General features: G+C 40.9%; 1 protein-coding gene across 1 annotated transcript in view; it reads left to right on the top strand.

The window, feature by feature from the left end:
* Positions 1–12,929, top strand: part of arhgap24 (Rho GTPase activating protein 24) — a 454,853-nt gene that overhangs the window by 94,785 nt on the left and 347,139 nt on the right. Inside the window, exon 2 of the mRNA XM_059988689.1 lies at positions 6,123–6,322. Within this exon, the coding sequence (XP_059844672.1) occupies positions 6,143–6,322 (180 nt within the window). The 5' untranslated portion in view covers positions 6,123–6,142. The remainder of the gene's footprint in view (positions 1–6,122; positions 6,323–12,929) is intronic.

Here is a 12,929-nt window from a genome sequence, read left to right as displayed (position 1 = left end):
AGGGTCCTGAGATGCCCGCTGTAGGTGGTCTCAGAAGCATAGCAGTGAGCAGGAATCAATGCTACACACCAGAGCAAGAGTTTTGTGATAGGTCTGAGGTCTTGATTTTCAATTGTCCTTTTCCTTGTGTTTTGCAAAGCCATGGAAATATGTTATGTAACATGTTTAAATATGTAAACCATCAGAGTTCAGATCTTTTAATTCCATCACAATGTAAGCGGAACAGGATAATTTCAAATTCATTGTAACGAAGGTTAAGCAATTTCAGGTAGTGTATCTTTATTGATCCCTGGAGATGTGGTGAGCTGCGATATTTTATATTTGCCGATTTAGATTTTAAATAACAGCATGTGTTACATTCAAGAGATTTGTCTTAATGTAAAAATAATTCTGTGCAATATCAGATAAAGAACAATAATGAACCTTACAAACTAATTATTCACCTGTAATATTGTGGGAAACAGAGGCCCAGTCAGTGTCAAAGTGGCTGACTGAATGCATTCACCTGATGTTGTCAGTGCATCACACTAGGCTGTAAATTAACCCTGAACAAAAATCAGGAATGGAAATGAGGGAAAATGCAGACCAGCCTTGTGAAATGTACCTCTCTGTTTAGAGCTGCCAGTTAAGATAAATATAAAGTCAGAGGCAATTATTTTTCATTCTGTTTATTTCAGAATTGTTTACATTTCAGGAAAAAAATGGTTCAATGGTTATTTCATGTACAAATAATTATTTTGATAATGAAAGCAACTCATTGGTGTTTAAAGGAGTGCTTGAACCTTACAAAATGTTTCATCTAATCTTAAACTTGCACAAGGAGTGTAAATGGTGTGAAATACAATCATTGTACTAATGTGTACAGAGGATTTAATGGCAGTTGAAACACGGTTGTTGTTAATGGGCTTGCAGTGAGCTATTCATGGGAAATTGTCAAATTTGCAAAACTCGTGTGACTGCCATAGGTACACTGGTAGGTTAAAGGGAGGAGGAGGGCGCGTGTGACTGCCATAGGTACACTGGTAGGTTAAAGGGAGGAGGAGGGTGCGTGTGCTCCAAAGAGGAAGAGTGTAAGGACGAGTCCTTTATTTCTGTGTGGCTTCACCAGAGGAATTTGTTTACTGAATACATTAGAACGTAGACATCGACAGCACATCACAGGCCCTTTGGCCCACAATGTTGTGCCAACCATGTAACCTACTCCAGAAACGGACTAGAATTTCCCTACCTCATAGCCCTCTATATTTCTAAGCTCCATGTACCTATCTAAGAGTCTCTTAAAACACTCTATTGTATCTGCCTCCACTGTTCCATGCACTCACCACTCTCTGTGTATATAACTTACCCCTGACATCCCCTCTGTGCCTACTTCAAGCACATTAAAACTATGCCTCCTCATCTTAGTCATTTCAGCCCTGGGACAAAGTCTCTGACTATCCACAAGATCAACACCCCTCATCATCTTATACACCTCCATCAGGTCACCTCTCATCCCCTGTCGCTCCAAGGAGAAAAGGCCGAGTTCACTCAACCTATTCTCATAAAGGACACTCGTCTGGGGTAGATCTTTGTGAAATGGACATCCTTCAACACCCACAGAGAGCAAGATGTCCCCCTATTCCTTTGGCCTGCTCTAGATCTACTTTATGCAGGTACAGTGCAATTTCTAACATTTCACATCAATAGCACTCAGATGAAGCTCCTTTAACTTTGGAACTAGCACATGTTTGATTTTACGTTACTCAATCAAGAGAATGGTGGTGAATCAAGTTTTTCTGTAGCGCCTGCTTTGACAGGTGAGAGATCTCAATTGGGTTAATGTGGCATTGATGGTATTACTCAATTTCAAGGAGGTGCTACTTTAATTGTTAATCATCAATTACTTTTAAAGCAGCCCCTCCATCCAATCAAGCTTGTAGGAATCAAGCTGGATTCTGTAATAGTAACCCGAGTTAAACTGTTACCACTCACTGTCAACTCTGAAAGCAGCTTTGGGATTTTGGGGCATACAAAGTTACGGTCAACTTTTCATCACATTTCCACTTGCTGCTTGTTCTTTACCCTCTGCAATCAAGCAGAATTAGTTGAACCAGTATAATTTAGGGCTATTTCCAAACAGGTCCTGTTACACTGCACCTGAAAAAGCTTCTGAAAGGACTAAGTATGTTTGTAATGATGTATAATCACAAAGTATTGTTAACATAATATCGTACTCTTAAAATAATAAGGCCATGTATGTGTATCATCTTTCACACACATATTTCATAAGGTAAAAAGGATTTTAAATATTTGTGATATTTAAGCCTCTACCTTAATTGTGTGTGCATGTTTCAATATTTATGTAGCTGTTTCTGTTTACACAATATTTAAGAAAGTTAATTGAAAATTGCCATTATTGATTTCTGAGATTTTGTCAGTGGGAATATTTCTGAGATTGACTGCTCTGCCATTAGGATGACATCATGGCTGCTGGGTACCATGAGGCCCATTGAATTGGATCTCAAGAGAAACCAGCAGCAGGGGAGTATAAATTCACACCATAGGGATCACTAGATGTTTTCTTCAAGGTCAGCAAGGAATGCAATTGATTTGAAGTTAACTATAAATTGGTCTGATGCATTAAGAAAATGATGGATGATCTGAGATTTGAAGGAGTTTTGATGTTCTTGTAAAGCAAATATAGTGAAGGAAGCTTTAATTTAGTACTTTTCCAGACCTCTCTTAGGGTTTTCCTGTACAACTGAAAATCAAAGTCTGAGTTTCCAATAGCATCACCGTCAGTTGCTGTTAACTGTTAAGCAGGGTGATGAACAGCATGACATTTCCTTACAACATAGACATCGGCACATCATTTCCGTGCCAACTCTCACGGCAATCCCATCGATCCCTTTTCTCTACTTATTAAGCTGTACTCTTTTCATTCTCAGTATTAACATCCACTACTCCCAAATTCCTCCTCCTCTGACTCATTCTTCTCCCTACCTTCATCCAATGTAATATAAAGTCACCAATTAATTTTGCAAACTAACAGATCTGTAGGATATGAGCAAAAACCAGAATTCCCAAGGGAAACTCTGTGCCACAGGGAGAAAGTTAAAACTGTGGATCGTGGTCAAACCCCAGTTTCGGGATCTGTGATCCAACAGTACAATCTGCTATGCCACTGCTTCAATGCCACTCAGTTCAATCGGTCTTTGGCCTGCCGTCTTGTCCCAACAAGGTTTGAAGACAGCACCTCACTGGTTGCTAAAGCAAATTGTAGCTCTGAACACTCAGTGTTGAAATAGGCACTTTATGATCTACGGCATATTTCCAGGATTCTTGCTCATCTCATCATTTCTAAAATAAGGAGCCCAAAACTGCACGTAGTACTCTAAGTGTGGTCTCTTATACAACATCACATCCCTGCTCTCATATTCTATACCTCTACAAATGAATGCCAACATTGCATTTGCCTTCTTCACAACTGACTCAACCTGGGGGTTAACCTTTAGGGTATCTTGCACTAGGACTCCCAAGTCCCTTTGCATCTCTGCATTTTGAATTCTCTCCGCACGTAAATAATAGTCTACCCATTTATTTCATCCACCAAAGTGCATGACCATAAACTTTCCAACATTGTATTTCATTTGCCTCTTCTTTGCCCATTCCCCTAAACTATCTAAGTCTCTCTGCAGACTCTCTGTTTCCTCAACACCACCTGCTCATCCACCTATCTTTGTATCATTGGCAAATTGAGCCACAAATTCCTTAATACCGTAGTCCAAATCATTGACATACATCATAAAAAGCAGCTATGCCAACACTGACCCTTGTGGAAATCCACTGGTAAATGGCAGCCAGCCAGAATAAGATCCCTTTATTCCCACTCCCTGTTTTCTGCCGACCAGCCAGTGCTCTAGCTATGCTAATGAATGCCCTGTAATTCCATGGGCTCTTATCTTGCTAAGCAGCCTCATGTGCAGCACCTTGTCAAAGGCCTCTGAAAATCCAAGTACACCACGTCTACAGCAGCTCCTTTGTCTACCCTGCCTGTAATTTCCATTTCAATCTTTTTTTATTGATTTAAAAAATAAGGATAAATACAAATCGGGGGAGAAATTATATCAAATACATATTTCAATAAAAGTACAAACAAAAAAGGAATATACACTGTCAAAATCGTGTACAGTATAATATAAAAGAGCTAATATAAAAAAGGAACCACAACTCCTCTTAACAATTAATTGACTCCTCTTAAAGTAATTGACAGACAACACTGCCTTATGGACATGAGATTCTCCTGATGCTGGTAATCCTGAGCAACACACAGGAATTGCTGCAGAAGCTCAGCAGGTCAGGCAGCTTCCATGAAGCGGAATAAACAGTTGAGGTTTTGGGTCGAGATACCTCATCAGGGTTCGATGAGAGGTCTGAACCCAAAGTGTTGACTGTTTATTCACCTCCGCTAAAGTTGCCTAGATTACTGAGATCATCCATCATTTTGTATGTGTTACACTGCATACGTACTGTATATGTCTTGATAACAATTTTGAATTGTACTTCATTGAATTGAGTGGATTCAGAAAAGTAATTTGAGTCAAGTGGTTTCCTCATTTAACTTGTACAAGTGGAATTTGCTTATAAAGTAGTAGATGTGGTAAATAGCACACAGATTCAAAATTAGTGCAGACATGCTTGGAGTACGCAGTTTAGTCAAATGTTACTGGGTTACTGTGCAAACTTTTTTGGTCACTGGTGAGATAATTTGGATGATCACAGAACATGTTCCGCCTTCTCTGGTCTGGACGTTGTTTTAACATACTTAAATGTTCATAGAAATGCAGATAAGAAGTGGCCTACTTGATGAATATGCCTTCTTGAGGCTACGTCCACACTACACCAGATAAATCCGTAACCGAAGCTTTTTCTCTTTTTTACCCTTCGTCCACATTAAAATGGCATTTTTGTGCCTGAAACTGGAGCTTTTCAGAAACACTGTCCAAAGTGTGTATTTTTGAAAACGCTGCTCGGGCAGATTAGTGTGGACAGGGTAACCGGAGACTTCTGAAAACGCTGTCAGACGGCAGCGTGCTATTTCATTGTTTTCTTGAACGCAACCTAACAATTTCAGAACAGACGGCAATGAGACTGAAGCCAGAAGAGTTAGAAATGTACTCACCAAATACTTTGACCCTTAACTTACTGAATAAATAAGTATACTCACTTTGCCCTGTTTTCTGTCCTTGCTCGTATGAAGATGGTTTAGTATTTATGCAAGTACTTCTCTGACAGAAGTGTAACAGCCTAATGTAACATTGTATGGAAATACAAGATAACACTGATGCAGACATGTTTTATACATTTAACAAGGTGCTTTATTAATGCAACAGAGTTAGTCAGTTTTTCAATGTTCGTCGTCAGCCGGGTCAATCTGTCCGTGAACTCCCTGTCGGTTACCTCCATACGCTCCAGTATTTGTTTTTTTTTACTTTTAAGTTCTCCTGCGCAAAAGCCAACAGCTGTCTGTCGTTTTAAGTTTTTCTAGTCTGTAACTACACAAACGTGTACTTGTACAATGAGATTCGACACCAAACATGTTGCTTGTTTTCAGTAGATGTGTCCTGCGCATGCGCAGGAGGAGATTTGCTGGAATCTCCGTTTCAATGTGGACAGAGATATTTTTTAAAACGCATAGTGTGGACATCTATCGTTTTTACGCGAAACCGGCGTTTTCAAAATTGTCCGGTCTAGTGTGGATGTAACCTGATTTGTAGAGAAACTAATGATAGGTGTTTACCATGAGTGTCTGTAACACTTCAAAGATATAAAAGCATGCCAAATAATCTCGTGTTGGTTTTGTAAAATCAGTTTCATAATGTTGCATGAAATAAATTTTATTGCTTCTGAGGTTGAAGAGGTCTTTGCTCATTTGTTTTCCTTGGCAGAAATTCCTTCCATAAACCTTCATGCTAGGCTTAACTTGCTTCCGGGCACCCTGTGAGGAAGTAGTTTAATCTATGAGGAAGTCTGCAGTAGGATATATGGATGTTCACCTATTTAAAAAGGGGATCTGTGCTTTACTCCAAATGATATATGTATCTTATGTGCTTCTAAGTGGCTGTTGTTTCCTTTTTAATCAGGAAAATCCATCAGTCTAATAATGGATGATCAGGTTGGCTCCTTGGACAGAACCCAATCTGCGAAATCCAGGCAAAATGTCATTAAATGTGGATGGCTGAGGAAGCAAGGGGGCTTTGTTAAGACTTGGCACACCCGATGGTTCGTGCTGAAGGGGGACCAGCTACACTACTATAAGGATGAAGATGAAAGTAGACCGCTGGTAAGTAGGCCTGGGTTGATAGCAGCCATTTTTCATAGATTGTATTGAATTTAGCATTTAGTAGCAGTGACCCTGCTGATTAATGAGTTGTCTCCCAGGATTGCGTGGTATTATATCAGAAGATATTGCTTTTATTGCTTTTTTTAACAGCTGTTCTGAGATTGCACCTTTTAGTACATTGTTGTCAAAACCTTAAAATGATTCTGGCAGTGAAATTGTGTGAACTCATTGCAAATAATTTATAGCTTCCACTTTCGGGATGAAGCTCTGTGAGTGTTATTCCTGAGGAAAACGTGTTGCTGACACAACATACCTTGGATTATATCATAAAGGAAATCCGATGGGGAAACAATTAAAATTAGGAAAAAACTTTTCTAGCAAGCAAATGAAGAGAGATCCTTTAATGTAGGTTTCAGTTATGAGATTAGCTGAAAAGCTGACAATGTAAATCACAAATAAATATGTGTACAATTATATTTGAATAGGTGAAAACTTCTAATAGATAAATGACCCACATTAAGATGGCAGATAGACAATGATTTGTAGTGTTGACAGTTACTGCATGTAAAAGTAGACTATAAAATCTACAGATAGATGTGCGTGGCTTTAATTAAATCAGTACCAAGTTCCTTGCTTTCAGACCAACCAGAAATGACCAAAGAATGGAACATTTTTTGCAGGGTACTGCAGTATCAATTTTGCCTGGCGTGCTCCAGCGCAAACCCAAGCGTGCACAATATTTGCAATGAATGAGGATTACTGCTTGCTTGTTTTTCATATGTGATATGGAGATTCATTCCATCAGAAGATCAAAGCAAATTAGAAGCATTAATACCAGTTTCTTTTATTTATTTGTACTGACCTGGTCAAGAGTTCTTACTGCTATGCTGTAGATATTTCATTCAGAAGTTCTGTGAGAGCTGTTTGTTCTGCTTTCAACCTGTTTGGGTTTGAGCTAAAGGTAAGGGGTTGTGATTTTCATGCTTAAGAATGTAGTGTCATCCAATCAGGATGGTGGAATTTGAAGAATGTTCTAGGTAACACTGGGCGGAGAGGTTTCGTGAGGGACACTGGTGTGGGTCGAGGTCCTTTTGGTGGGAGCTGGAGAAGACAGGAGGGAGGGTGGCTGAAGATGCCATCCCTGTTACACAAGGTGGTTTGTGTGATGAATGCCTTCAAGGAGGCAGGACCAATATTCCTGTGGGGGAGCCTGTATGTTCGAGATGGATTTTGAGCCACATTCCGAAAGTGGTGTGTGCTTTCACACAGACTAACCCAGCACGTGAGTTAAAGACAACTTCAAGATGAGCTCCAGCTCACGTGCACATTTGGACTGGGTTAACTGTAATGGGACCGTTTTTTACTTTTCTTTTTCCTACTAGCTGTTTGATAAACCTAAAATTTTTACATATTCTTTTCTTTATAGTTGTATGCAGTCTATGATCTGTTATTTCTTGCCGATGAGTGATTGCATGGAGGCAGCAATTACACAGTAGTCAAGTAGACCGGGGCTCGGGTGGGTGAGACGTCCCGGCCTCCCGGGTTTGGTGGGACCCAACTCATATCAACACTAGACATGCGAAGTCTGGGAAAGGTGGTTTTCGCACTGCAGAGTCCGGTGGCTGTTAGCGAAGGGCCAATGAGCTGCGTCTCTAGAGACTCCTGGTAAAAAGGGGCTTTATATTTATTTATCCATAAGACATAGGAGCAGAATTAGGTCATTCAGCGCATTGAGTCTGCTCTGCCATTTCATCCTGGCTAATCCTGGATCTCACTCAACCCCATACACCTGCCTTCTCACCATATCCTTTGGTGCCCCAACCGATCAGGAAACTATCAACTTCCACCTTATACCCATGGATTTGGCCTCCACCGCAGTCTGTGCCAGAGCATTCCACAGATTTACTACTCTCTGGCTAAAAAAATTGCTCCCTGCCTCTGTTCTAAAGGATCACCCCTCAATTTTGAGGCGGTGCCCTCTAGTTCTGGATACCCCCCAACCAGAGGAAACACCCTCTCCACATTCACCCTATCCAGTCCTTTCAACATTGAGCAGGTTTTAATGAGATCCCCATACATTCTTCTAAATTCCTGTGAGTACAGGCCCAAGGCTGCCAACTGCCCCTCGTGTGTTAACCCCGTCATTCTCGTAATCATCCTTGTGAACCTCCTCTGGACTCTCTTCAATGACAACACATCCTTTCTGAGATATGGGGCCAAAACTGTTGGCAATACTCCAAGTGCAGCCTGACTAGTGTCTTATAAAGGCTCAGCATTATCTCCGTGCTTTTATATTCTATTGCCGTAGATATAAATGCCATCATTTCATTTGCTGCCTTTACCACAGAATCAACCTGTAAATTAACCTTCTGGGAGACTTGCACGAGGACTCCCAAGTCCCTCTGCACTTCTGATGTTTGAACCTTCTCCCCATTTAGATAATAGTCCACACTATTGTTCCTTTTACCAAAATGCATTATCATACATTTCCCAACACTGCATTGCATCTGCCCCTTCTTTGCCCATTCTTCCAGTTTGGCTAAGTCTTGCTACAATCACATTGCTTCCTCAGCACTACCTACCCCTCCACCTATCTTCATATCATCTGCAAACTTGGCCCCAAAGCCATCAATTCCATTACCCAAATCTTTGACAATGTGAAAAGCAGCGGTTCCAATACTGACCCCTGAGGACCATCGATACCGTGTGGAGTAGACCCTTCTGGCTCTTCAAGCCATACTATCCCAGCAAACCCTGACATATAGAGACTCCTTACAGCATGGCTGTGTCACAGTTAGCATGACGCTATTACAGCTCATGGTGTTTTGGAGTTTGGAGTTCAATTCCAGTGCTGTTCTGTAAGGAGTCTCTGTATCTTCTCCCTGTGAAATATCTGAGTTTTCCTTGGGTCCTCCAGTTTCCTCCCACTGTCCGAAGATATACCAGGTTGGTTAACTGGTCATTGTAAATTGTCCCGTGATCAGGTTAGGGTTAAAAACATTGCCCATTATACTAGTGAACTAGATAAACATCAATATATAATAGCTGTTTATCAAGTACATAACTTTTTTTAACTTTTGTATATTATCCTTTAAGAGGCTAAATAATTACAAGGTTTCACATTGCCTTCAAGAGTAATTTTCAAACTTTATAATTGAACTGCATAAGATGAATACAAGAATACTTAGGGTTTAATATTCTCACCATGGAAACATAGAAAACCTACCGCACAATACAGCCCACAAAGCTGTGCCGAACATATCCTTACCTTAGAAATTTCCTAGAGTTAGCCATAGCCGTCTATTTTTCTAAGCTCCACATACCTATCCAGGAGTCTCTTAAAAAACAGCCTCCACCACCGTCGCCGGCAGCCCATTCCACGCACTCACCACACTCTGCATTTATATAACAAAAAATTTTAAAAAATTTACCCCTGACATCTTCTCTGTACCTACTTCCAACCACTTTTAAACTGTGCCCTGTCGTGCTAGCATTTCAGCGCTAGGAAAAAGCCTTTGACTGTTCACATGATCAATCCCTCTCAGCATCTTGTACATCAAGATGGCAGCGCGACGCAGCTTGCAGCGACCACTCCGAAGCTGATATGTTATTTGTTAAGCGGGGTGCGGTGCAATCCTAATCTAATGAAAAATGGACATGGGAGCACGGAGCATGGAGGAACATCTGGAAATCTCCAGGAAGGCCCTCTTTGTTGCTGCTGTGAGGTCTGGGGCTCTGCTGAGAAGAACAGGCCCCCAGTCCTCGGGGTTGGATTGCCGGTGGCCGTTGACGGGGGCGTCTTGATACGCTTGGCAGAGGATGGTGCTCGGAGAAGCTGTGCCGGAGGGGATGGTTGGAGGCTCGGAGGTTCTGTGGACTTGGAGTCCGCTGCGGTCAGGTCGCTTTCACTGTGTGCTGTGCCTGCGAGGCTGGGTTCGACGGAGCTTTCAATGTGTGATGCGTCTGCGAGGCTGAGTCGGGCGGCGCCATGCAAGTCCATAGCGGGGGTATTCCCTTCTGCCGCCGGCGTGGGATGGCGAGTCTGTCAGGACCCTGAGGACTTGAGGAAACTGTGTGGTGGTTTGTTTTGAACTTGTAGTCTTTTAATATCTTTGGACTATTCTTACTTTGCCCGTGGTCTGTTTTTTTTATCAAATTATGGTATTGTTTTCACTGTTGTAATTATATGTTGTAACTATGTGGTTTTGTGCAGGTCTTGTAGCTTTAGTTTTTGGTCTTGTTTTGTCTGATGGATTTGGAGCTCCTTTCCGGGAACGTGCTAAGACGGTAGCGCGATATTAATACACAGCAGCCTCTCCGGACTCTGGATTGGGGATTACCAAACGTTATGTGGATTTTCTGGTGTAGTCTGTTTTGTCATGTGCTTTGTTGATATCATTCTGGAGGAACGTTGTCTCATTTTTTAACTGCATTGCATTTGTGGTTTCTAAATGGGAATAAACTGAATCTGAATCTCTATCAGGTCAGCTCTCATCCTCCCTCGCTCAATCTTGCATGATGCATTGGGACCTGTGTTAATTATTTTGAAGTTCACTATTTTGTGCATTTTAGAGAGATTCATGGTCAAAAATTCCCATGGAAATGTCTGCTGTGAAAAATGCAATCAATCTAAAGTGGCCGATGGAAATGTTTTGAAAGACCACCCTGGTTCCAGACAGAGCCGAAAGGGTTTACACTTTCCTATTTTGTCTGAAATGGGAAGTGCTGGGGAAGCTGACAGAAGTATTAGTAGATCAATTTTGTCTCCTTTTCCATTTTGCAGTTAAAAGCAATTGGTCTAAGATAAATACTTTCTGAAAATCTGGTAATTTACAAGCCCAGGAAGTATTTCTGGGCCGTAGTTCAAGTGAAGATGAAACTACCAATTTCAATGGAGAATACTATTGGTTAGGGTGACAGGGTTTTAAACATTTTAAGTTTTCTGATAGGTTGGATTATTTTTTTTCCAATGTCTTTCTTCAGAGCTGTAGTTACTTCAAAGGTTTGTTTTGGAATAGAGTCCATAACATAATATTACCTTTCAGATTGTGAAAATGTTAATTTGAAATGAACTGAACTTTCCAGGACTCGTATTGCTGCCTTCTTAGCTGTTCCTTCGGGACGGAGGGTGACTCACTTCCACTCCAAATCTTTGGCTTCTGAGTGGCAACAAAAGCCAATGAGGCCTGCGCTCTGTCTGCCCAGAGAGGGAGGGACGTATGTGAGCTGGGGGGTGGGTACTTTTGGGAGTGGTGCATTCCTTCCCCTACTAATACCATCTTTCTGGGTGTTCCAAACAAAGCTTCTCCAGGTTCTCCAGGCTTCTTCTCCATTTTGAGTGGTCCTGGTTCAAGGATTCCATCTTGTAAAGAAAACCAACCTGGCTGTTATTTAATGGATAGACTTCTAGTCTGACAAGTTCTACAAAGTTCTATGAGGTTTTTTTATACATAGCTGGCATGGGTGTATTGATAGATGAATAGATCAGAATCAGAATTAGGTTTAATATCACCGACATGTCATGAAATTTATTATCTTTGTGGCTTAACAATAGGAAAAAAAGTATGTGAATTACAGTAAGTGTGTGTGTCAGGTGTGTGTGTGTGTGTGTGTGTATATAAAAATAAATTAAGTAGTACAGAAATTAAAAAGTAGTAGTGAGATAGTGTTCATAGGTTCAATGTTCATTCAGAAATCAGATGGGAGCTGGAAAGAAATTGTTCCTGATCATTGAGTGTGAGCCTTCAGACTCCTATCCCTCCTCCCTGATGGTAGTAATGAGAACAAGGCATAACCTGGGTGTGTGCTGCCTTTTTGAGGCATCGCTCCTTGAAGATGTCCTAGATACTACGGAGGCTAGTGCCCATGATGAAGCTGATTAAGTTTACCACTCTCTACAGCTTATTTTGATCCTGTGCAGTAACTCCACCGCCCCCCCCCCCACACCAGACAATAATGCAGCCAGCTAGAATGCTCTCCACAGTACATCTGTAGAAATTTGCAAGTGTCTTTTGTGACATACCAAATCTTCTTAACTCTTAATGAAATATAGTTGCTGTCTTTCCTTCTTTGTAGCTACACTGAAAAAAACAATAATAACAGAAAACATTATTGTCTTTATCTTGTTAATCAGTAGAGTTCAATGCCTGAAGTACTTAAAGAAGGAGAGTTCACTTTCTCTGCAGATTGGAGTTGAAATTCATGGTATTTCAGTACATGTCTCTGAGCAGATGATGCATGTCCCAGATGTTTTTTTGAGTGATAAGAGGGGTGCTGGAATAGAAACTACCTATGGTGAACTGCCTTGGTGGGGGGAAGACAAAGGAACTGAGATATTTTCACTGTGCTTTTTTATATGAACACTTCAAATGCACTCTGAGGAAATGCATTTGCAACTGGCCTATAGTTATTAAAGAAACAATTTCTCATCCTCTGTTTCTCCCCAGATAAATAATTCTACTCACAAGCATCTTGACAATTTAAAGACAGTCAATGCTTTGAAGCCTGATTGTCACACTGTAATGAAAATTAATTTTAGGTGGTAAAGTCATCCACTAAGTGGAGTAACAGATAATTTGATTTTGTATGGATACAGTTTCATGGAAGT

Source organism: Hypanus sabinus, chromosome 14 (genome assembly GCF_030144855.1).
Source record: "Hypanus sabinus isolate sHypSab1 chromosome 14, sHypSab1.hap1, whole genome shotgun sequence".
Classification (NCBI taxonomy): domain Eukaryota; kingdom Metazoa; phylum Chordata; class Chondrichthyes; order Myliobatiformes; family Dasyatidae; genus Hypanus; species Hypanus sabinus.
This window is presented reverse-complemented; position numbering and strand designations above follow the sequence as displayed.